At 46.8% G+C, this 23,098-nt stretch overlaps 1 protein-coding gene across 3 annotated transcripts in view; it reads left to right on the top strand.

Moving 5' to 3' along the window:
• Window positions 1–23,098, top strand: part of SLC4A5 (solute carrier family 4 member 5) — a 152,964-nt gene that overhangs the window by 60,265 nt on the left and 69,601 nt on the right. For all 3 annotated transcript variants that reach the window (XM_082252989.1, XM_082252990.1, XM_082252991.1), the window contains exons 5-12: window positions 173–268; window positions 1,346–1,401; window positions 1,758–1,915; window positions 4,156–4,243; window positions 5,093–5,247; window positions 9,026–9,169; window positions 13,195–13,369; window positions 18,107–18,240. In XM_082252989.1, coding sequence (XP_082109115.1) covers window positions 173–268; window positions 1,346–1,401; window positions 1,758–1,915; window positions 4,156–4,243; window positions 5,093–5,247; window positions 9,026–9,169; window positions 13,195–13,369; window positions 18,107–18,240 — 1,006 coding nt within the window. The remainder of the gene's footprint in view (window positions 1–172; window positions 269–1,345; window positions 1,402–1,757; window positions 1,916–4,155; window positions 4,244–5,092; window positions 5,248–9,025; window positions 9,170–13,194; window positions 13,370–18,106; window positions 18,241–23,098) is intronic.

Genomic DNA, 23,098 nt, shown 5'->3' with positions numbered 1-23,098 from the left:
TAGGGTTAGGGTTAGACTGGGATAACCTTAGTGACCCAGCTCCTCAATATGGCAGTTAAGATGTCATGCCTTGGGAATTTGATTCAGCAATCATCATCAGCACTGTTACAGGTTATTTTGCCTTTATTTACTCCACGTATAGCTTAGACAATGTTATTTTTTATTTTTGTAGATCGAATTCCTGCCCCAAGTGTTCCGGTCGGTGCTCATCTTCATCGATCTACAGAAGATCTGAGAATGAGACAAAGCGCCAGCTATGGAAGATTGCGTAGGTGTTTTATATTTATAAAAATATTGTTGTAAGCTGTATATCAGCCTATATACATCGAGTTCTCCCCCATCATGTTATCTCAATCTGACAAATAAACCAGAAATCTTCTACAAACTGACCACCATTGGTGCTTCTGAAACCAGCCTACAGGACTTCCCTTAAAGTGGAACTAAACCCTCCCATACAGCCAAGGAAGCCACCATCATGGCCTCTGTTGAAGCTAGAAGCTGATTGGTTGCCATGCACAGCTGCTCCAGTTTTAGTAAATTCCCCTAAAGTTACAATCAGCAGTTTTGTTACAATGTACTACCTTTCAGCTGTTTCCTGTAGATCTCAGCTGTTCCTGCAGATCTCAGCTACGTCCTGCAGATCTCGGCTATTTCCTGCAGATCTCGGCTACTTCCTGCAGATCTCGGCTATTTCCTGCAGATCTCGGCTACTTCCTGCAGATCTCGGCTACTTCCTGCAGATCTCGGCTACTTCCTGCAGATCTCAGCTACTTCCTGCAGATCGTGGCTGTTTCCTGCAAATCTTGGCTACTTCCTGCAGATCTTGGCTGCTTCCTGCAGATCTCAGCTACTTCCTGCAGATCTCAGCTACTTCCTGCAGATCGTGGCTGTTTCCTGCAAATCTTGGCTACTTCCTGCAGATCTTGGCTGCTTCCTGCAGATCTCGGCTATTTCCTGCAGATCTCGGCTATTTCCTGCAGATCTCGGCTATTTCCTGCAGATCTCGGCTACTTCCTGCAGATCTCGGCTATTTCCTGCAGATCTCGGCTACTTCCTGCAGATCTCGGCTATTTCCTGCAGATCTCGGCTATTTCCTGCAGATCTCGGCTATTTCCTGCAGATCTCGGCTACTTCCTGCAGATCTCGGCTACTTCCTGCAGATCGTGGCTGTTTCCTGCAAATCTCGACTGTTTCTGATTCAGAAGCCAGAATATGAAATCTATAGATCAATACCTCACTGACCTGAATGAACTCCTTCCTCCACCTTCTCCCCTTAGCTACTGATTTTTAATGAGTTCTTCTAAATGTGACTTTTAAACAAATGATTGTTCTTATTGTTCTGTAGGTCACGCACAGAGCAGGAGTATGAATGATATCACCGACGCCCCAAGCTCAGACCAGGTAAGTGGTCTCCTGAACCCTCTGCATTGCATTCTAATGAAGGAATTTGGGGGTCCCATCCATTTCATTATTTTAGGGTTCCAGTACAGATAACACTATTAGCATGGCGCAGAGTTGCTTTTTTATTTTAAGGACACTCTGACATTGGGGCACCAATACTAAAATGTAAACCCCCCCCCCCCCCCCCCCCAATCCCTTCAAGGGATAAATGGGCACTAAAACAAAGATTTAAGACATATTCATATCTGAATAGCAGCATGGAGGGTGAGGAGGGAACTGGGGCGCTATAATGGCCGGTACATTAGATGACCCCATGAAGATCCGGAATACTGGAATATTGTGTCTCTGACTTCCAGATGAGAAACAAGTTCATGAAGAAGATTCCACGGGACGCCGAGGCCTCCAATGTGCTGGTGGGAGAAGTGGACTTCTTAGATAAACCGTTCGTGGCTTTTGTACGGCTGGTCCAGTCCATAATGCTGGGCGGTGTCACCGAGGTTCCGGTACCCACAAGGTAAGAGAAGTCCTTGACTAGACAATGGAAGATATTCATAGTGACTTCATAGGGATCACCAGTGAGCCAAGAATGACCATTGCTGTCATTGGGCGGCCATGTTTTCTGTTACCTGTTTCCTCATATGATCCCTACAGATGTGAGCCCCTCCTCATATGATCACCACAAATGTGAGCCCTCTTCTCATATCATCCCTATGGATGTGATCCTCCTCCTTCACATGATCCTTAAGGATGTAATCCTCCTCCTGATATAATCCCTAAAGATGTAACCTCCCTCCTGTGATTCCTATGAATGTGATCCTCCTCCTCATATGATCCCTACACATGTGAGCCCCCGCCACTCACTAAAACTAGAGGAAAGGCGGTTTAACCTTAAAATACGTAATGGGTTCTTTACTGTCAGAGCAGTAAGGATGTGAAATTCTCTTCCACAAGCAGTGGTATCAGCAGGGAGCATCGATAGTTTCAAAAAACTATTAGATGGGCACCTTAAAGACCACAACATACAGGGTTATACAATGTACAACATACAGGGGTATATAATGTACAACATACAGGGGTATACAATGTACAACATACAGGGGGTATACAATGTACAACATACAGGGGTATACAATGTACAACATTCAGGGGTATACAATGTACAACATACAGGGGGTATACAATGTACAACATACAGGGGTATACAATGTACAACATACAGGGGTATACAATATACAACATACAGGGGTATACAATGTACAACATACAGGGGTATACAATGTACAACATACAGGGGTATACAATGTACAACATACAGGGGTATACAATGTACAACATTCAGGGGTATACAATGTACAACATACAGGGGGTATACAATGTACAACATACAGGGGTATACAATGTACAACATACAGGGGTATACAATATACAACATACAGGGGTATACAATGTACAACATACAGGGGTATACAATGTACAACATACAGGGGTATACAATGTACAACATACAGGGGGTATACAATGTACAACATACAGGGGGTATACAATGTACAACATACAGGGGTATACAATGTACAACACACAGGGGTATACAATGTACAACATACAGGGATATACAATGTACAACATACAGGGGTATACAATGTACAACATACAGAGGTATATAATGTACAACATACAGGGGTATACAATGTACAACATACAGGGGTATACAATGTACAACATACAGGGGTATACAACATACAGGGGGTATACAATGTACAACATACAGGGGGTATACAATGTACAACATACAGGGGTATACAATGTACAACATACAGGGGTATACAATGTACAACATACAGGGGGTATACAATGTACAACATACAGGGGTATACAATGTACAACATACAGGGGTATACAATGTACAACATACAGGGGGTATACAATGTATAACATACAGGGGGTATACAATGTACAACATACAGGGGTATACAATGTACAACATACAGGGGGTATACAATGTACAACATACAGGGGGTATACAATGTACAACATACAGGGGTATACAATGTACAACATACAGGGGTATACAATGTACAACATACAGGGGGTATACAATGTACAACATACAGGGGTATACAATGTACAACATACAGGGGTATACAATGTACAACATACAGGGGGTATACAATGTATAACATACAGGGGGTATACAATGTACAACATACAGGGGTATACAATGTACAACATACAGGGGTATACAATGTACAACATACAGGGGGTATACAATGTATAACATACAGGGGTATACAATGTACAACATACAGGGGTATACAATGTACAACATACAGGGGTATACAATGTACAACATACAGGGGGTATACAATGTACAACATACAGGGGTATACAATGTACAACATACAGGGGGTATACAATGTACAACATACAGGGGGTTGGTTTGGGTTTCATTTTGCGGCCTCAATGATTAATATAGAGTATAAAGCATTCCTTCAGCCGCCCGCCCACTCTCATGCAGGAGGAATATTAATACCGGATTTAAAAGGATAAAACGTTTTATTTTGGGAAGAATTCAATTTTTTTCCTCTATTATCATAAAGTTGTGTAGAGAATTATCACTCCAGAGATGAGACCCGTCCTCTGATATCCAATCACACGGCCGCCGCCTCATTCCGGAGTACATCCAGATTGTAAGCTCTTCTGTCACCGAGGTGATCGGAATATCTGTGCATTGATCTCCTGTTTTCTGATTATCAGGTTCCTTTTTATTCTATTGGGTCCAATGGGGAAAGCCAAATCCTACATTGAGATTGGCCGAGCGATTGCGACCCTCATGGTGGACGATGTGAGTATGATGTGGATGAGCGGTGGAGGTTGGGTGGAGTTGTCTGATAATAGTATGTAGGATGGTGTATATGGGGGTGTAGAATGGTGTAAATGGGGGGCGGGGTGATATGGGGGGGTGTATATGGAGGTGTAGAATGGTGTAAATGGGGGGCGGGGTGATATGGGGGGGTGTATATGGGGGTGTAGGATGGTGTAAATGGGGGGGGTGATATGGGGGGGTGTATATGGAGGTGTAGGATGGTGTAAATGGGGGGGGGGGGTGATATGGGGGGGTGTATATGGGGGTGTAGGATGGTGTAATGGGGGGCGGGGTGATATGGGGGGGGTGTATATGGAGGTGTAGAATGGTGTAATGGGGGGGGCGGGTGATATGGGGGGGGTGTATATGGAGGTGTAGGATGGTGTAAATGGGGGGGGGGTGATATGGGGGGGTGTATATGGAGGTGTAGGATGGTGTAAATGGGGGGCGGGGTGATATGGGGGGGGGTGTATATGGGGGTGTAGGATGGTGTAATGGGGGGCGGGGTGATATGGGGGGGGTGTATATGGGGGTGTAGGGTGGGATAGGACTCCTTCTCTGAGGATTTCATTGTCATCACTGATCCCAGATCTCTGGTTTGGGCATACAATAGAGTAGACATCACACACAGTGCAATTCCATCCAATAGGATTCTCTCTCCTTTAATCAAGTAGAAATGTTCCGTCTCCTGGGGAAGCAGATTTGTGGCCTTCAGTGCCGTAGCTCTCAGTATGGAAGGAAACAACAAGACAAGGAACGGCCCCGGGTCAGTGTAGGGGAATGTCTGTCCCAGTCGGAGTTCCACTCTAATTCTCTCATCTTCCTCAGCTCTTCAGTGACGTCGCATACAAAGCCCGAGACCGAGAGGACCTGATAGCCGGAATAGACGAGTTCTTAGATGAAGTCATCGTCCTTCCACCTGGAGAGTGGGACCCCACAATCCGAATAGAGCCTCCCAAAAAGATCCCGTCCGCTGATCAGAGGTAAGCGCACCGTGTCTGAGGATTTCATTCAATCCCTCCACTGTCCTCCACCCCTCTCTACCAATCCCTCCACTGGCCTCCATTCAGTGTCCTCCACCCCTCTCTACCAATCCCTCCACTGTCCTCCATTCAGTGTCCTCCACCCCTCTCTACCAATCCCTCCACTGACCTCCATTCAGTGTCCTCCACCCCTCTCTACCAATCCCTCCACTGTCCTCCATTCAGTGTCCTCCACCCCTCTCTACCAATCCCTCCACTGTCCTCCATTCAGTGTCCTCCACCCCTCTCTACCAATCCCTCCACTGACCTCTATTCAGTGTCCTCCACCCCTCTCTACCAATCCCTCCACTGTCCTCCATTCAGTGTCCTCCACCCCTCTCTGCCAATCCCTCCACTGTCCTCCATTCAGTGTCCTCCACCCCTCTCTGCCAATCCCTCCACTGGCCTCCATTCAGTGTCCTCCACCCCTCTCTACCAATCCCTCCACTGGCCTCCATTCAGTGTCCTCCACCCCTCTCTACCAATCCCTCCACTGTCCTCCATTCAGTGTCCTCCACCCCTCTCTACCAATCCCTCCACTGACCTCTATTCAGTGTCCTCCACCCCTCTCTACCAATCCCTCCACTGGCCTCCATTCAGTGTCCTCCACCCCTCTCTACCAATCCCTCAATTGGCCTCCATTCAGTGTCCTCCACCCCTCTTTACCAATCCCTCCACTGACCTCCATTCAGTGTCCTCCACCTCTCTCTCTCTGCCATTCCCTCCACTGGTCTCCATTCAATATCATCCACTCCGCTCTGCCAATTCCCCCATTGGCCTTCATTCAGTGTCCTCCACCCCTTTCTGTAATTCCCTCTACGGGTCTCCATTCAATGTCCTCCACCCCTCTCTACCAATCCTTTACACAGTGTCCTCCACCTCTCTCTATCAGTTCCTCCACTGGCCTTCATTCAGTGTCCTCCACCCCTCTCTGCCAATCCCTCCACTGCCCTCCACTTAGTGTCTTCCATCCCTCTGTGCAATTTCATCCACTGGCCTCCATTCAGTGTCCTCCACCCCTCTCTACCAATCCCTCCACTGGTCTCCATTCTGTGTCATCAACTCTTCTCTACCAATCCCTCCACTGGCCTCTACTCAGTGTTCACCACCCCTCTCTATTAAGCCCTTCACTAGCCTCCATTTAGTGTCCTCCACCCCTCTCTACCAATCCCTCCACTGGCCTCCATTCAGTGTCCTCCACCCCTCTCTACCAATCCCTCCACTGGCCTCTATTCAGTGTCCTCCACCCCTCTCTACCAATCCATCCACTGGCCTCTATTCAGTGTCCTCCACCCCTCTCTACCAATCCCTCCACTGGCCTCTATTTAGGGTCCTCCACCCACTTTACCAATCCGTCCACTGGCCTCAATGCTGTGTCCTCCACCCATTTCTGCCAATCCCTCTACTCAGTTTCCTTTACATCTCTTGGCCAATCCTTCCACTGGCCTTCATTCAGTGTCATTCAGCCCTCTCTTCCAAGCCTTCCACTGGCCTCTATTCGGCGCCCCCCACCCCTCTCTGCCAATCCCTCCACTGGCATCTACTCAGTTTTCACCACCCCTCTCTATTAATCCCTCCACTGGCCTCCATTTAGGGTCCTCCACCCATCTCCTACCCTTATTCCTCCACTGGCCTCCAGTCAGTGTCCTCCACCCCTCTCTGCCAATCCCTCCACTGGCCTCCAGTCAGCATTCTCAACCCTCTCTTCCAATTACTCCATTGGCCTCCATTCAGTGTCCTTCACCCCTCTCTACCAATCCCTCCACTGGCTTCCATTTAGTGTCATCCACCCCTCTCTGCCAATCTTTCCACTGGCCTCCATTCAGTGTCCTCCATTCCTCTCTGCCAATCCTTCCACTGGCCTCCATTCAGTGTCCTTCACCCCTCTCTGCCAATCCTTCCACTGACTTCCATTTAGTTTCCTTCACCCCTCTCTACCAATCCCTCCACTGGCCTCCATTCAGTGTCCTTCACCCCTCTCTACCAATCCCTCCACTGGCCTCTAGTCAGTGTCCTTCACCCCTCTCTGCCAATCCTTCCACTGACTTCCATTTAGTTTCCTTCACCCCTCTCTACAAATCCCTCCACTGGCCTCCATTCAGTGTCCTTCACCCCTCTCTGCCAATCCCTCCACTGGCTTTCATTAAGTGTTCTCCATTCCTCTCTGCCAATCCTTCCACTGGCCTCCATTCAGTGTCCTTCACCCCTCTCTGCCAATCCTTCCACTGACTTCCATTTAGTTTCCTTCACCCCTCTCTACCAATCCCTCCACTGGCCTCCATTCAGTGTCCTTCACCCCTCTCTACCAATCCCTCCACTGGCCTCTAGTCAGTGTCCTTCACCCCTCTCTGCCAATCCTTCCACTGACTTCCATTTAGTTTCCTCCACCTCTCTCTACTAATCCTTCCACTGGCCTCCACTCAGTGTCCTCCACCCCTGTCTACCAATCCCTCCACTGGCCTCCATTTAGTGTCCTCAGCCCCTTTTTACTAATCCCTCCACTGGCCTCCATTTAGTGTCCTCAGCCCCTTTTTACTAATCCCTCCACTGGCCTCCACTCAGTGTCCTCCACTCCCCTCTAACAATCCCTCCACTGGCTTCCATTTAGTGTCATCCACCCCTCTCTGCCAATCTTTCCACTGGCCTCCATTCAGTGTCCTCCATTCCTCTCTGCCAATCCTTCCACTGGCCTCCATTCAGTGTCCTTCACCCCTCTCTGCCAATCCTTCCACTGACTTCCATTTAGTTTCCTTCACCCCTCTCTACCAATCCCTCCACTGGCCTCCATTCAGTGTCCTTCACCCCTCTCTACCAATCCCTCCACTGGCCTCTAGTCAGTGTCCTTCACCCCTCTCTGCCAATCCTTCCACTGACTTCCATTTAGTTTCCTTCACCCCTCTCTACAAATCCCTCCACTGGCCTCCATTCAGTGTCCTTCACCCCTCTCTGCCAATCCCTCCACTGGCTTTCATTAAGTGTTCTCCATTCCTCTCTGCCAATCCTTCCACTGGCCTCCATTCAGTGTCCTTCACCCCTCTCTGCCAATCCTTCCACTGACTTCCATTTAGTTTCCTTCACCCCTCTCTACCAATCCCTCCACTGGCCTCCATTCAGTGTCCTTCACCCCTCTCTACCAATCCCTCCACTGGCCTCTAGTCAGTGTCCTTCACCCCTCTCTGCCAATCCTTCCACTGACTTCCATTTAGTTTCCTCCACCTCTCTCTACTAATCCTTCCACTGGCCTCCACTCAGTGTCCTCCACCCCTGTCTACCAATCCCTCCACTGGCCTCCATTTAGTGTCCTCAGCCCCTTTTTACTAATCCCTCCACTGGCCTCCATTTAGTGTCCTCAGCCCCTTTTTACTAATCCCTCCACTGGCCTCCACTCAGTGTCCTCCACTCCCCTCTAACAATCCCTCCACTGGCCTCCATTCAATGTCCTCCACCACTCTCCACTGTCCCTCCACTGTCCTCCACTCAGGGTCCTCCACCCCTCTCTGCCAATCCCTTCACTTTCCTCCATTCAGTTTCCTGTACCCCTCTGTACCCTCCACTGGCTTCCCATAGCCCAACGAATTTAATTCAAAATACTAACAAAAAATTGCAAAGCCATCCACAACTCGGCCCAGAGCAGAGATACAAACATCTTCATGAGAATACAGTTTAAATATTTTACTGTTGCCATAATTAAATTAATTATGAAGGTTTTTAGTGACTCTCCCACCTTCTACTATCATAGGAAATCGGTTTTCTCTGTGAATGAAGCCGGACAGATGAATGGGTCAGCCGGAGGGGTTGGTGGCGGCAGTGGAGGAGGTCCAAGTGAAGATGACGAGATGCCTGTTGCCCATGAGATTGGAGAAGAGCTTTCCTGGACCGGCAGGTGAGTCCTCCACCTGAGTCATTCAGTCTGGAGATGGGATTTACTCCATCAGAGCTGGTACCCCAAAACCAGGAACTGGGGGCTCGCTGTTAGTGTAGTATCTTAGTCCACATATGACCACGATGTATCTCATATAACCCGATATGTTCCTGCAGTCCAAGTGTGACCATGCTGTATTTTATAGAACTCGATATTGTAACGGAACAGGGCACCCCTGACCGGGTACCTCCGTTGAAAGATGCTCCTAGTGCTTTCCGAGGGCTCCAAGCACTCCACCAGACACCGTAACCACCTCAGACTCCACGAACCGCCGCAGCTTGGTAGGGTCTCGCAATCTCCTACCCACCCTGGACCTACGACAAGGCTCCAGGTTCCTGTGGGTGAACCTCTCTTTCCCCAGAGAGTGCAGCAGAACAAGCTCTTACACAAGCTCTTAATAGAGCTCAGTGATTCTCTAAGGGAGTATGGAGGACCATAGCAATCCCTTGTAGCATATCGACCAATAAGAGACAGAACTCTAGATTGAGGGTGAATGAACTCAGCACAACTTTATTGAACACGACTTATATACAGTTTTCACCCACAAAGTTACCACCCAGATGGACCTTGTTGAAGACTGAACATAATATTCACCATCCAATAGGAACAGAGTTTTACACTCTCATACAGTGTACAAAATATAAAATGTGAGACAATCCCCCCTCCCCCTTAGCATCCAATCCACATTCCTATAAGTTTCTCTTAAAGCAGACAGACAGGTGGGCTCATTAGCACAGTTAACAATAGGTGAATGGAAAAGGTGTCTCAGACCCTATTTTAGACAAAAGCACTTCAATGATTAGCAGCCATGCTGTCTCTACCAGTTCCTGGATGCCCATATAAGGAGTGGACTTCCTGTACCTTACAGTTTACAGGAATAAAGGTTTAGCTTCTAGGCTAGAGGCAAGACTCCATTAGCCCCATGACTTATCCGTCTTTAAATTCCAGTGACGGTGAGTCCCGTCACAGATATGTTCCTGTAGTTCAGTTATGACAGCATTGTATCACATACAGGTCCATAAATATTGGGACATCAACACAATTCTAATCTTTTTGGCTCTATACACCACCACAATGGATGTGAAATGACACAAACAAGATGTGCTTTACCTGCAGACTTTCAGCTTTAATTTGAGGGAATTTACATCCAAATCAGGTGAAAGGTGTAGGAATTACAACAGTTTGTATTTGTGCCTCCCACTTTTTAAGGGACCAAAAGTAATGGGACAGATTAACAATCATAAATCAAACTTTCACTTTTTAATACTTGGTTGCAAATCCTTTGCAGTCAATTACAGCCTGAAGTCTGGAACGCATAGACATCACCAGACGCTGGGTTTCATCCCTGGTGATGCTCTGCCAGGCCTCTACTGCAACTGTCTTCAGTTCCTGCTTGTTCTTGGGGCATTTTCCCTTCGGCAAGTGAAATGCATGCTCAATCGGATTCAGGTCAGGTGATTGACTTGGCCATTGCATAACATTCCACTTCTTTCCCTTAGAAAACGCTTTGGTTGCTTTCGCAGTATGCTTCGGGTCATTGTCCATCTGCACTGTGAAGCGCCGTCCAATGAGTTCTGAAGCATTTGGCTGAATATGAGCCGATAATATTCCCGAAACACTTCAGAATTCATCCTGCTGCTTCTGTCAGCAGTCACATCATCAATAAATACAAGAGAACCAGTTCCATTGGCAGCCATACATGCCCACGCCATGACACTACCACCACCATGCTTCACTGATGAGGTGGTATGCTTTGGATCATGAGCAGTTCCTTTCCTTCTCCATACTCTTCTCTTCCCATCACTCTGCTACAAGTTGATCTTGGTCTCATCTGTCCATAGGATGTTCCAGAACTGTGAAGGATTTTTTAGATGTTGTTTGGCAAACTCTAATCTGGCCTTCCTGTTTTCGAGGCTGACCAATGGTTTACATCTTGTGGTGAACCCTCTGTAATCACTCTGGCGAAGTCTTCTCTTGATTGTTGACTTTGACACACATACACCTACCTCCTGGAGAGTGTTCTTGATCTGGCCAACTGTTGTGAAGGTGACACACATACACCTACCTCCTGCAGAGTGTTCTGGATCTGACACACATACACCTACCTCCTGGAGAGTGTTCCTGATCTGACACACATACACCTACCTCCTGGAGAGTGTTCTTGATCTGACACACATACACCTACCTCCTGGAGAGTGTTCTTGATCTGACACACATACACCTACCTCCTGGAGAGTGTTCCTGATCTGACACACATACACCTACCTCCTGGAGAGTGTTCCTGATCTGACACACAGACACCTACCTCCTGGAGAGTGTTCCTGATCTGACACACATACACCTACCTCCTGGAGAGTGTTCCTGATCTGACACACAGACACCTACCTCCTGGAGAGTGTTCTTGATCTGACACACATACACCTACCTCCTGGAGAGTGTTCTTGATCTGACACACATACACCTACCTCCTGGAGAGTGTTCTTGATCTAACACACATACACCTACCTCCTGGAGAGTGTTCCTGATCTGACACACAGACACCTACCTCCTGGAGAGTGTTCTTGATCTGACACACATACACCTACCTCCTGGAGAGTGATCTTGATCTGGCACACATACACCTACCTCCTGGAGAGTGTTCTTGATCTGACACACATACACCTACCTCCTGGAGAGTGTTCCTGATCTGACACACATACACCTACCTCCTGGAGAGTGTTCTTGATCTGACACACATACACCTACCTCCTGGAGAGTGTTCCTGATCTGACACACAGACACCTACCTCCTGGAGAGTGTTCCTGATCTGACACACATACACCTACCTCCTGGAGAGTGTTCCTGATCTGACACACAGACACCTACCTCCTGGAGAGTGTTCTTGATCTGACACACATACACCTACCTCCTGGAGAGTGTTCTTGATCTGACACACATACACCTACCTCCTGGAGAGTGTTCTTGATCTAACACACATACACCTACCTCCTGGAGAGTGTTCTTGATCTAACACACATACACCTACCTCCTGGAGAGTGTTCCTGATCTGACACACAGACACCTACCTCCTGGAGAGTGTTCTTGATCTGACACACATACACCTACCTCCTGGAGAGTGATCTTGATCTGGCACACATACACCTACCTCCTGGAGAGTGATCTTGATCTGGCACACATACACCTACCTCCAGGAGAGTGTTCTTGATCTGGCCAACTGTTGTGAAGGGTGTTTTCTTCACCAGGGAAAGAATTCTTCGGTCATCCACCACAGTTGTTTTCCGTGGTCTTCCGGGTCTTTTGGTGTTGCTGAGCTCACCGGTGCGTTCTTTATTTTTAAGGATGTTCCAAACAGTTGATTTGGCCACACCTAATGTTTTTGCTATCTCTCTGATGGGTTTGTTTTGTTTTTTTCAGCCTAATGATGGCTTCCTTCACTGATAGTGACAGCTCTTTGGATCTCATATTGAGAGTTGACAGCAACCGATTCCAAATGCAAATAGCACACTTGAAATGAACTCTGGACCTTTTATCTGCTCCTTGTAAATGGGATAATGAGGGAATAACACACACCTGGCCATGGAGCAGCTGAGCAGACAATTGTCCCATTACTTTTGGTCCCTTAAAAAGTGGGAGGCACATATACAAACTGTTGTAATTCCTACACCTTTTACCTGATTTGGATGTAAATACCTTCAAATTAAAGCTGAAAGTCTGCAGTTAAAGCACATCTTGTTTGTTTCATTTCAAATCCATTGTGGTGGTGTATAGAGCCAAAAAGATTTGAATTGTGTCGATGTCCCAATATTTATGGACCTGACTGTCTATCCCATATGTTCCTGTTGTCCACATGTGACCGCACTGTATCTCATATAAACCAATATGTTCCTGTTGTCCACATGTGACCATGCTGTATCTCATAAACCCAATATTTTCCTGTAGTCCACATGTGACTCTTCTTTCATCCTCCTGGTTGTGTTTCTTCTCAGGTTCTGTGGAGGACTATATCTGGACATAAAGAGGAAGCTCCCCTTTTTCCTCAGTGACTTCTATGATGCCTTCCACATCCAATCCATCTCTGCCATTCTCTTCATCTACCTCGGCTGTATAACGAATGCCATCACATTTGGGGGACTGCTGGGCGATGCCACAGACAACTATCAGGTACTTGAAGCACTGGGTTATATTGGGGCCCCTGTGGCCCTCATAAAAGAAATATGAGGTCCTCTGAGGTGCCCAGCCATGGTATTTATGTAGATAATAGTGTGATAAACTCACCCGGGACAGAGGCTTGTGGAGGAGACTGCAGGCTATCCTCTTGCCTACTGACTATGGGCCCTGGCTTTGAAGGGAACAATACTCTTTGTGAGGTGTTTGCTGGGGGACCCTAGGCATAATGTTGTTTTGGATTCAAGTCCATGTCTCCCCAAGACACACAGACTCTGGTATTCAAGGCCTGGGGTCCCTGTTAGGGCCTAGCTGCCCATTACCAATAGGAACTGCTCCACACAGTCAAACTCATAGCAGATGGTAATCTCATCAACTCAACCACCTGTCTTTCACACATGGTAATTGGGCAAATTAATTCACCTATTGTCTGCTAAGGGATGTGTTTATACTTGTAATAATGTGTATTGTACTTTGTGAGCTCGATGCCGGTAAGTCTGCCCTGTATTGAGATCCTGAATAATCAAAGCATTGTTTAGGTGTTGATTTCCATTCATTCATATTGTTTCTGTCTGGTGGCTAATTTGAATAACTCTTGGAGGATCCTCTATGATGGGATTAGCCATGAGTCAACTGTACCTCGTTATCTAATCCATTGTGTGATATTTTGGGTAAATATTTGGGTGGTCACTGACATACTTCTCAAGTGTATAAAAAACCTGTATTCTTGTTCAATAAACAGTTTCAGATTTGCAGCTAAAACGAGTTCTGCCTAGTCTTGGTTGCAATATGTGGTTATAATATCTGATATCTACGTTCAAGACTGGAGGAAGCGGTATATGGACGTAAGCACTCAAGCGGAGTGTGGGACGGTTCCGTCACGTTGGTGGCAGCGGTGGGATGTTTCCTGCTGTCTGGGACATCCAAACATCCACTAGGATCCAAGGTCCGGATAGTAGAAGAGGAGAGGTACAGATATCAGCCACCATGGAGGGAATTCGGAAGGAGGTTGCAAGAGATGCAGATACAGCACAGGGGACCGGTGTCAGAGCAGGTCCTGCTGGGATGGTATGATTCTATCTGCTGGGAACTCTGGAAGGAAGCGCTAGCCCGTGAGCAGCAACACCAGGGAAAAATCCTCCCCTCCAACCAGGAATGGTACTGGTCACAGTATGAAAGTGCGTACGGTGTTTTTGGGGAAACAGCTGCACAATGAATGGAAAACTGAGTTAAGCAGGCTGGTCCAGGCAGAGATGCGGTTGGACGAGAGCTACAGAGCACTCCTCTGGTATGTAACCCAAGTGTGCCCGTGTACAGTGGATGACAGCCCAAAGGAAGACCTTGGCTATGGCGGCCTTGGTCTGTTATTAGAGAGACTGTCCAAGGACCCTGACTTTAGGAGTGACCCAGAGTGGCATTTGGAGGAAATCTTGGATTACAGAGAAGAGATACTGAATGTCTTGGAAGTGCTCAGGGCACTGGAAGGTTTGGAGTTTCTAGCCAATCGGGAATGGGAGCTGGAGATCGGCTACAAACGGCTGCTAGACTCTGCTCAGCAGCCAGTCTGGGCTCCCCTTGCCTGGGAATATCCAGAAGTATGAGCAGACAGTTCTGAAAGCCTTGCTGAAGTGTCGGCAATGGGTTTGCTTTGCCAACCTCCACACACAGTTATGGAGTTTTTTGGTGGATGCAGCAAGTGTTGACTGACCTTGACAAACCTGTTTCTGCACAGGACTTGGATGGAGGAATGCATCTGTCCAACAGCTGGATAAAGGTACAGGAGATGGAGCAGCCGGCTCATCTTCCCAGCTGCAGTTCAAGGGATTGGGAGAAGAGGTAGCCATCCTCATTTCCCAGTCACAGAAAACATGGATTTCATTGATTTTCCATCACAGGATGTTATGGATGATGAGTCACCCGCCAAAGTGTTGGTAATGGGTCCAAGTTCCGCCAGCCTGTGCCCTGGACTTTCAGCAATTCCAGAGACTGGGGATTTAATAGACTTTTCTGCTAAGGAAGAACAACCTGGTGAGCCTCCAGCAGAAGAGCTGGCATCAGGGCCAAACATCACTGAGCTCTGCCGAACACCAACAGCAGATTCAGCCTCGCTGAGAGAAGAGGCAGCCGGCCTTTCTCCTACACCACTGACAGTAGCATCTGCGGAGTTACAAGACACTTCTTCAGCTGAAGCGCTGACAACTGGACAGAGGGTCCAAGACCTCTGCCCCAGACTTGCAGCAGTTCCAGAGGCCCAGGTTGAGAAGGTGGTGGTCACGCCCCAGCAGCAGCCGATGCTTCCTGTATAGTTCTGGCTCTGTCCTGTCACAGGGGGAGTGATATCAAATGCACTCCGCCTGTGAGAGGAGAGATACAGGAAGCATCAGCTCTGCTCTCTACTGCAGCCACATGCTTCCTCCAGTGCCTCTCTGCACGGCCCTGCTTCCCTCAGTGACAGTGAAATGTCATCCCAGCAGCCAGATGATGAGGGAATGGGAGATAAGGCTATTGGCTAATCTCCCCAACGTCAGCTACACAGTTTGGGAGAGAAGGAGGTCATCCTTCCTTCCCAGCAGCAGATCCACAGTCTGGGAGTGGAGGAAGATGGCCTCTCTCTCCAATGGTTAGCCGGAGTGGATAATGAGGCATCCCCAGCAGAAGTGCTGACAATGGGGCCGAGAGCTATTAACCTCTGCTCAGTACTGGCAACAACTACAGAGTTCCAGTAAGCTGGGGTAGTCGGCCCCTCTTCCCATCGACAAGCTGATGTAGTGAAGCTCCCACTCCCAGCTGAATCGCTGGCTACAGGGCAGAGTGCCGCTGGCCTCTGCCTACCACCTACAGTGTCTCCACAGCTTCAGGGAACTGGGGCAGCCAGCCCTTCTAACCAGCAACAGACCGAGCCCCGGAATGGTAAAAACCACCCAGCTGAAGTGCTGGCAGCTGGACAGAGAGTCCATGACCTCTGTCCCACACCTACTTATGACAACTATTCCCTGCAGCCAAGAATGGAGATCATGCGGACTGACTATGTGAGTTCACTCTGCCCGACTAACGCATGTCCAGACCAAGTGGAGGTCTGGGACCTTGTTAGTCAACTTTTGATGGGGGAGCAATGTGATAGACTCACCTGGGACAGAGGCTTTTGGAGGGGACTGCAGACTAGCCTCTTGCCTACTGACTATGGGCCCTGACTGTTAGGGAACACTACTCTTTGTGAGGTGTATGCTGGGGGAACCCTTGGAATAATGTTACTTTGGATTCAAATCCATGTCTCCCCAAAACAAAAAGACTCTGGGACTACAGGTCTGGGGTCCCTGTTAGGGCCTTGCTGCCAATTACCAATAAGGACAGCTCCACACAATCAGACTCATAGCAGATTAGCTCAACTATCTGATTGAAGAATATAATAGCGCGCACATACACAGAAAAAAATTGGTTTTCAAATTTTGCAAGGCTATTTAAAAACACCGGCTCTTATAAAGTAAATATGGGGATTTGGTCCCACCATATGGCCATACTGTGCTTAAGCCCACCACTACGTCAAAGTACCCCATTTTCAGTGGGTCCTACACTATCCATAGAGAAGATAATCCCACTTCTCAAAACCATAGGACAATACTCACGCCTGTCATGGGAAAAGTTTGCAGGCTGCAGACTCCTCTGCTGAAACTGCGATGAAGGGACACCTCCTGGAACTACTCACAGGTGGACAATGCTAATGAGGTTTTGGTGTGGGAGAGTGGGGTGCTCTCTTGTTTTTTTTTTTTTTTTAGCTCAACTATCTGTCTTCTACACAGTGGTGATTGTGCTAATTAATTCACCTATTGTCTGCTAAGGTATGTGTTTATACTTGTAATAATGTATATTGTACTTTGTGAGCTCGATGCCAGTAAGTCTGCCCTGTATTGAGATCCTGATTAATCAAAGCATTGTCTAGGTGTGGATTCTCATTCACCTATTGTTTCTGTCTGATGGTTAATTTGATTAACTCTTGGAGGATCCTCTATGATGGGATTAGCCTTGTGTCAGCTGTACCTCATTATCTAAACCATTGTGTGATGTTTCGGGTAAATATTTGGGTGGTCACTGACATACTTCTCAAGTGTATGAAAAGCCTGTATTCTTGTTCAATAGAGAGTTCCAGAATTGCAGCTAAAACAAGTTCTGCCTAGTTTTTGGTTACAATAGGCAGCTATAATATCTGATATCTATGTTCAAGACTGGAAGAAGAGGTATACATGGACGGGGAAGAATCCTCATAGAGTAAATTGGTTTAAAATTTGTATTAAGTTAAATAAAATTACTTGGTAATGCTTTGTAAGCCCCGCCTACAACCTGATTATAGTCAAATTAAATATGATTGGTTGTTATAGATTTTGTTCTCATCATCTGAAGTCTGGGAGGTTTCACCTCCTCTGATGAGAACAAGGAGAAGGCCGGGGACCCCCAGGAACCCAGGAACATGATATTGATGCTTTTATGAAAAGTTACACAGTGTCCTCATCATTCCTATATTACCAGTAACAATGTATTTATTTTAATGTTTTTCCCCTTCCCCAGTCAACTTTGTATCAGTCATGTGACATGTTTGCCCCCTTCCCGGTCCATGCTGCCCTAGTCACATGATATGTTTTGCCCCCTCCCCCACTCCATGCTGCCCCAGTCACATGATATGTTTTGCCCCCTCCCCCACTCCATGCTGCCCCAGTCACATGATATGTTTTTCCTCGGCAGGGGGTGATGGAGAGCTTCCTGGGCACAGCAATGACGGGATCGGTGTTTTGTCTGTTTGCTGGACAACCTCTCATCATCCTGAGCAGCACCGGCCCCATCCTCATCTTCGAGAAGCTTCTGTTTGATTTCAGCAAGTAAGTGGATGCGGTTCTGTCTGTAGGACTGAGAACTGAAACTTCCTTCTCCATAAACTTCACATTCCATATTTCTGTCATCTCACATTTATTAGAAGAAGCCGGGAGAAACTACAAACTGATAAAAATAAACATCAATGGGTACAAAAAGAAACAATGATCTATAATACGGGATGGGATAAGAAGAAGTCACTGTTTAGCTCTCTCCGGGGTGATGGCGAGAGATTGAGAAAAAACGCCTTGCTGCCCCGCTGTGTCTTCTAAATAATGGTGGCTGATTCACTTACCCGAGATACCTGAATCCTACCCAGAATGCTTTAGTTCCTAACAACTTTTTTTAATACATTCTGAGTTTACAATATGTAATACAGCAGAACAACTGAAGCTATTAAAAAAAAAAACAGTAGGTGGCGCCTGAGCTCTGCATATAACTAACTTGTGTGAATCAAGAAAACCCAACATGTTATTTTACCCTCCCTGGCAGTCTGATTATGTCCGGATTTCTGTGCTAAAAGCGGTACATTGTTTTGCATAGAAAGCTGTTGGTTTATATTTTACAACTCACCTCCCCCTGCGATCCCCCGCCATCCTCCCCCGCTGTCCTCCCCCCGCTGTCCTCCCAGCCTATGCCGGGACCTATCTTCCCGTTTCCTTCCCTCCGATCCCCCGCCGTTCTCCCCCGCCATCCTCCCCCGCCGTCCTCCCGCTGTCCTCCCAGCCTATGCCAGCACCTATCTTCCGGTTCCCTTCCCTCCGATCCCCCGCCGTTCTCCCCCGCCATCCTCCCCCGCCGTCCTGCCGATGTCCTCCCAGCCTATGCCAGCACCTATCTTCCGGTTCCCTTCCCTCCGATCCCCCGCCGTTCTTCCCCGCCGTCCTCCCCCGCTGTCCTCCCACTGTCCTCCCGCTGTGTGCTCGGCCGATGCCGGCACCTGTCTTCTGGTTCCCTTCCCTGCGATCCCCTGTCATCCTCCAGCCATCCTCTTGCTGTCCTCCCAGCCGATGCCGGCACCTGTCTTCCGGTTCCCTCCTGTGAGCAAATTCCAAAGTGTAAATACACCAAATGAGATGATAGAAAGCTGTGATTGGATTACACTGTATCATCCCATTTCACCACAGGATTTCACCTGGTGACTTTTCCAGTGCCCTGCCTGTGCTTTTCCAGTTCTTTGTGCCTGGAAAATAGAGAACGACCATGGCGTCCAAAAAGCGTTCTTTTTTGCGCAAAAGCGCTTTTAGACAAACTGGAAAACAGCGACAGAGAAACGGAGTTACTTGAAGAACTGAGCGATAGCGATTGGTGGGAAAATTGGTCATCGGGTACGGAAAGTGAGGACAGCGAGGATTCTGATGTCTCTTTCTGGTACATCGCTTGTGGAATTTGGGAAGAATATCGAATGATTCTTGAGAATTTCCAATGGAGCGATGTGCCAGAAAGAGACATCAGAATCCTCGCTGTCCTCACTTTCCGTACCCGATGACCAATTTTCCCACCAAAGCACAGGCAGGGCACTGGAAAAGTCACCAGGTAAAATCCTGTGGTGAAATGGGATGATACATTGTAATCCAATCACAGCTTTCTATCATCTCATTTGGTGGATTTACATTTTGGAAAGCTGTATGTTGTACATTGTATACCCCCTGTATGTTGTACATTGTATACCCCTGTATGTTGTACATTGTATACCCCTGTATGTTGTACATTGTATACCCCTGTATGTTGTACATTGTATACCCCTGTATGTTGTACATTGTATATCCCTGTATGTTGTACATTGTATACCCCCTGTATGTTGTACATTGTATACCCCTGTATGTTGTACATTGTATACCCCTGTATGTTGTACATTGTATACCCCTGTATGTTGTACATTGTATACCCCTGTATGTTATACATTGTATATCCCTGTATGTTGTACATTGTATATCCCTGTATGTTGTACATTGTATACCCCTGTATGTTGTACATTGTATACCCCCTGTATGTTATACATTGTATACCCCTCTATGTTGTAATGTTGTGGTCTTTAAGGTGCCCATCTAATAGTTTTTTGAAACTATCGATGCTCCCTGCTGATACCACTGCTTGTGGAAGAGAATTCCACATCCTTACTGCTCTCACAGTGAAGAACCCCTTACGCATTTTAAGGTTAAACCGCCTTTCCTCTAGTTTTAGTGAGTGGCCACGTGTCTTATTGTATTTCCTTTCTCTGAATAGTTTGTTCCTTATGCTAGGGTCACCAGTACAGTATTTGTACATTGATATCATATCCCCCCTCAATCGTCTCTTCTCCAGAGAGAATAAGTTCAGTGCTTGTAGTCTTTCATCATAGCTGATGTCCTCCATTCCCCTAATTATTTTTGTTGCCCTTCTCTGGACTTTCTCCAGTTCCAGCACATCCTTCCTGAGGACCGGTGCCCAGAACTGGACAGCATACTCCAGATGTGGCCGGACCAGAGTCTTGTAGAGCGGGAGAATAATCTCTTTATTTCTGGAGTGAATCCCCTTTTTTATACATCCCAGTATTCTGTTGGCTTTGCTTGCGGCGGCTTGGCATTGCATGCCACTGCCAAGCCTGTTGTCTACCAGTACCCCCAGGTCCTTTTCCATCCTAGACTCACCCAGAGGTTTCCCCCCTAGTGAGTAGCTTGCTTTCTGGTTTCTGGCCCCCAAGTGCATTACTTTACATTTTTCAACATTAAATCTCATCTGCCATGTAGTTGCCCACCCCGTTATTTTGTTCAGGTCCGCTTGTAAGGTTTCCACATCCTGCATAGAAGATATTGGCATGCTTAGTTTAGTATCATCCGCAAATACTGAGATTGTACTAGATATCCCCTCCTCTACATCATTTATGAATAAATTAAACAGGATTGGTCCCAGGACAGAACCCTGGGGGACCCCACTTTCCACACCCGCCCAATCCGAGTACTCCCCATTAATCATTAGTGATGTCGCGAACCTAAAATTCGCGGTTCGCGAACGGCGAACGCGAACATCGGCAAATGTTCGCGAACCGGCGAACCGGGCGAACCGCCATAGACTTCAATAGGCAGGTGAATTTTAAAACACACAGGGACTCTTTCTGGCCACAATAGTGATGGAAAAGTTGTTTCAAGGGGGACTAACACCTGGACTGTGGCATGCCGGAGAGGGATCACGCAAAAAAAAGTTCTTAAAAATTATAATTTTTTGATAGAGAGCCAATTATTGGAAAAATTAAAAAAAAAATAAAAATAAAAAATTTCTTTGGATTTAGCATCTGGGGGGTCTAAAAAGTGTACCTGTGAAGTTTCAGCTCTGTAGCATGTCCAGAACCCCTAAAAAACAGCATTTTTCTTATATTTTCAGGAATATGGCTTCTCTGCGGCTGGCTTTTTCTCTTGCAGGCATTTATCGGGCATTTTTTTAGGCAGGCATGTCATTTTTTGTATTTAGTGTCTGGGGGGGTCACAAAAGTGTACCTGTCAAGTTTCAGCTCTGTAGCATGTCCAGAACCCCTAAAAAACAGCATTTTTCTTATATTTTCAGGAATACGGCTTCTCTGCGGCTGGCTTTTTCTCTTGCAGGCATTTATCGGGCATTTTTTTAGGCAGGCATGTCATTTTTTGTATTTAGTGTCTGGGGGGTCACAAAAGTGTACCTGTCAAGTTTCAGCTCTGTAGCATGTCCAGAACCCCTAAAAAACAGCATTTTTCTTATATTTTCAGGAATACGGCTTCTCTGCGGCTGGCTTTTTCTCTTGCAGGCATTTATCGGGCATTTTTATAGGCAGGCATGTCATTTTTTGTATTTAGTGTCTGGGGGGTCACAAAAGTGTACCTGTCAAGTTTCAGCTCTGTAGCATGTCCAGAACCCCTAAAAAACAGCATTTTTCTTATATTTTCAGGAATACGGCTTCTCTGCGGCTGGCTTTTTCTCTTGCAGGCATTTATCGGGCATTTTTTTAGGCAGGCATGTCATTTTTTGTATTTAGTGTCTGGGGGGTCTAAAAAGTGTACCTGTCAAGTTTCAGCTCTGTAGCATGTCCAGAACCCCTAAAAAACAGCATTTTTCTTATATTTTCAGGAATACGGCTTCTCTGCGGCTGGCTTTTTCTCTTGCAGGCATTTATCGGGCATTTTTTTAGGCAGGCATGTCATTTTTTGTATTTAGTGTCTGGGGGGTCACAAAAGTGTACCTGTCAAGTTTCAGCTCTGTAGCATGTCCAGAACCCCTAAAAAACAGCATTTTTCTTATATTTTCAGGAATACGGCTTCTCTGCGGCTGGCTTTTTCTCTTGCAGGCATTTATCGGGCATTTTTTTAGGCAGGCATGTCATTTTTTGTATTTAGTGTCTGGGGGGTCACAAAAGTGTACCTGTCAAGTTTCAGCTCTGTAGCATGTCCAGAACCCCTAAAAAACAGCATTTTTCTTATATTTTCAGGAATACGGCTTCTCTGCGGCTGTCTTTTTCTCTTGCAGGCATTTATCGGGCATTTTTTTAGGCAGGCATGTCATTTTTTGTATTTAGTGTCTGGGGGGTCACAAAAGTGTACCTGTCAAGTTTCAGATCTGTAGCATGTCCAGAACCCCTAAAAAACAGCATTTTTCTTATATTTTCAGGAATACGGCTTCTCTGCGGCTGTCTTTTTCTCTTGCAGGCATTTATCGGGCATTTTTTTAGGCAGGCATGTCATTTTTTGTATTTAGTGTCTGGGGGGTCTAAAAAGTGTACCTGTCAAGTTTCAGCTCTGTAGTATGTCCACAACCCAAAAAAAACAGCATTTTTCTTATGATTTTTAGTAGAAAACTAATGCAGTGTCTTTCCAGCTGTCTTTTTTTCTTTCTGGCAAGCTGAAATATGATATGCCAAGG

Source organism: Pelophylax lessonae (genome assembly GCF_965119305.1).
Source record: "Pelophylax lessonae genome assembly, chromosome: 4".
Taxonomy (NCBI): Eukaryota; Metazoa; Chordata; class Amphibia; order Anura; family Ranidae; genus Pelophylax; species Pelophylax lessonae.
The sequence above is the reverse complement of the archived record's forward strand: the minus strand, read 5'-3'. Positions and strand labels throughout refer to the sequence as shown.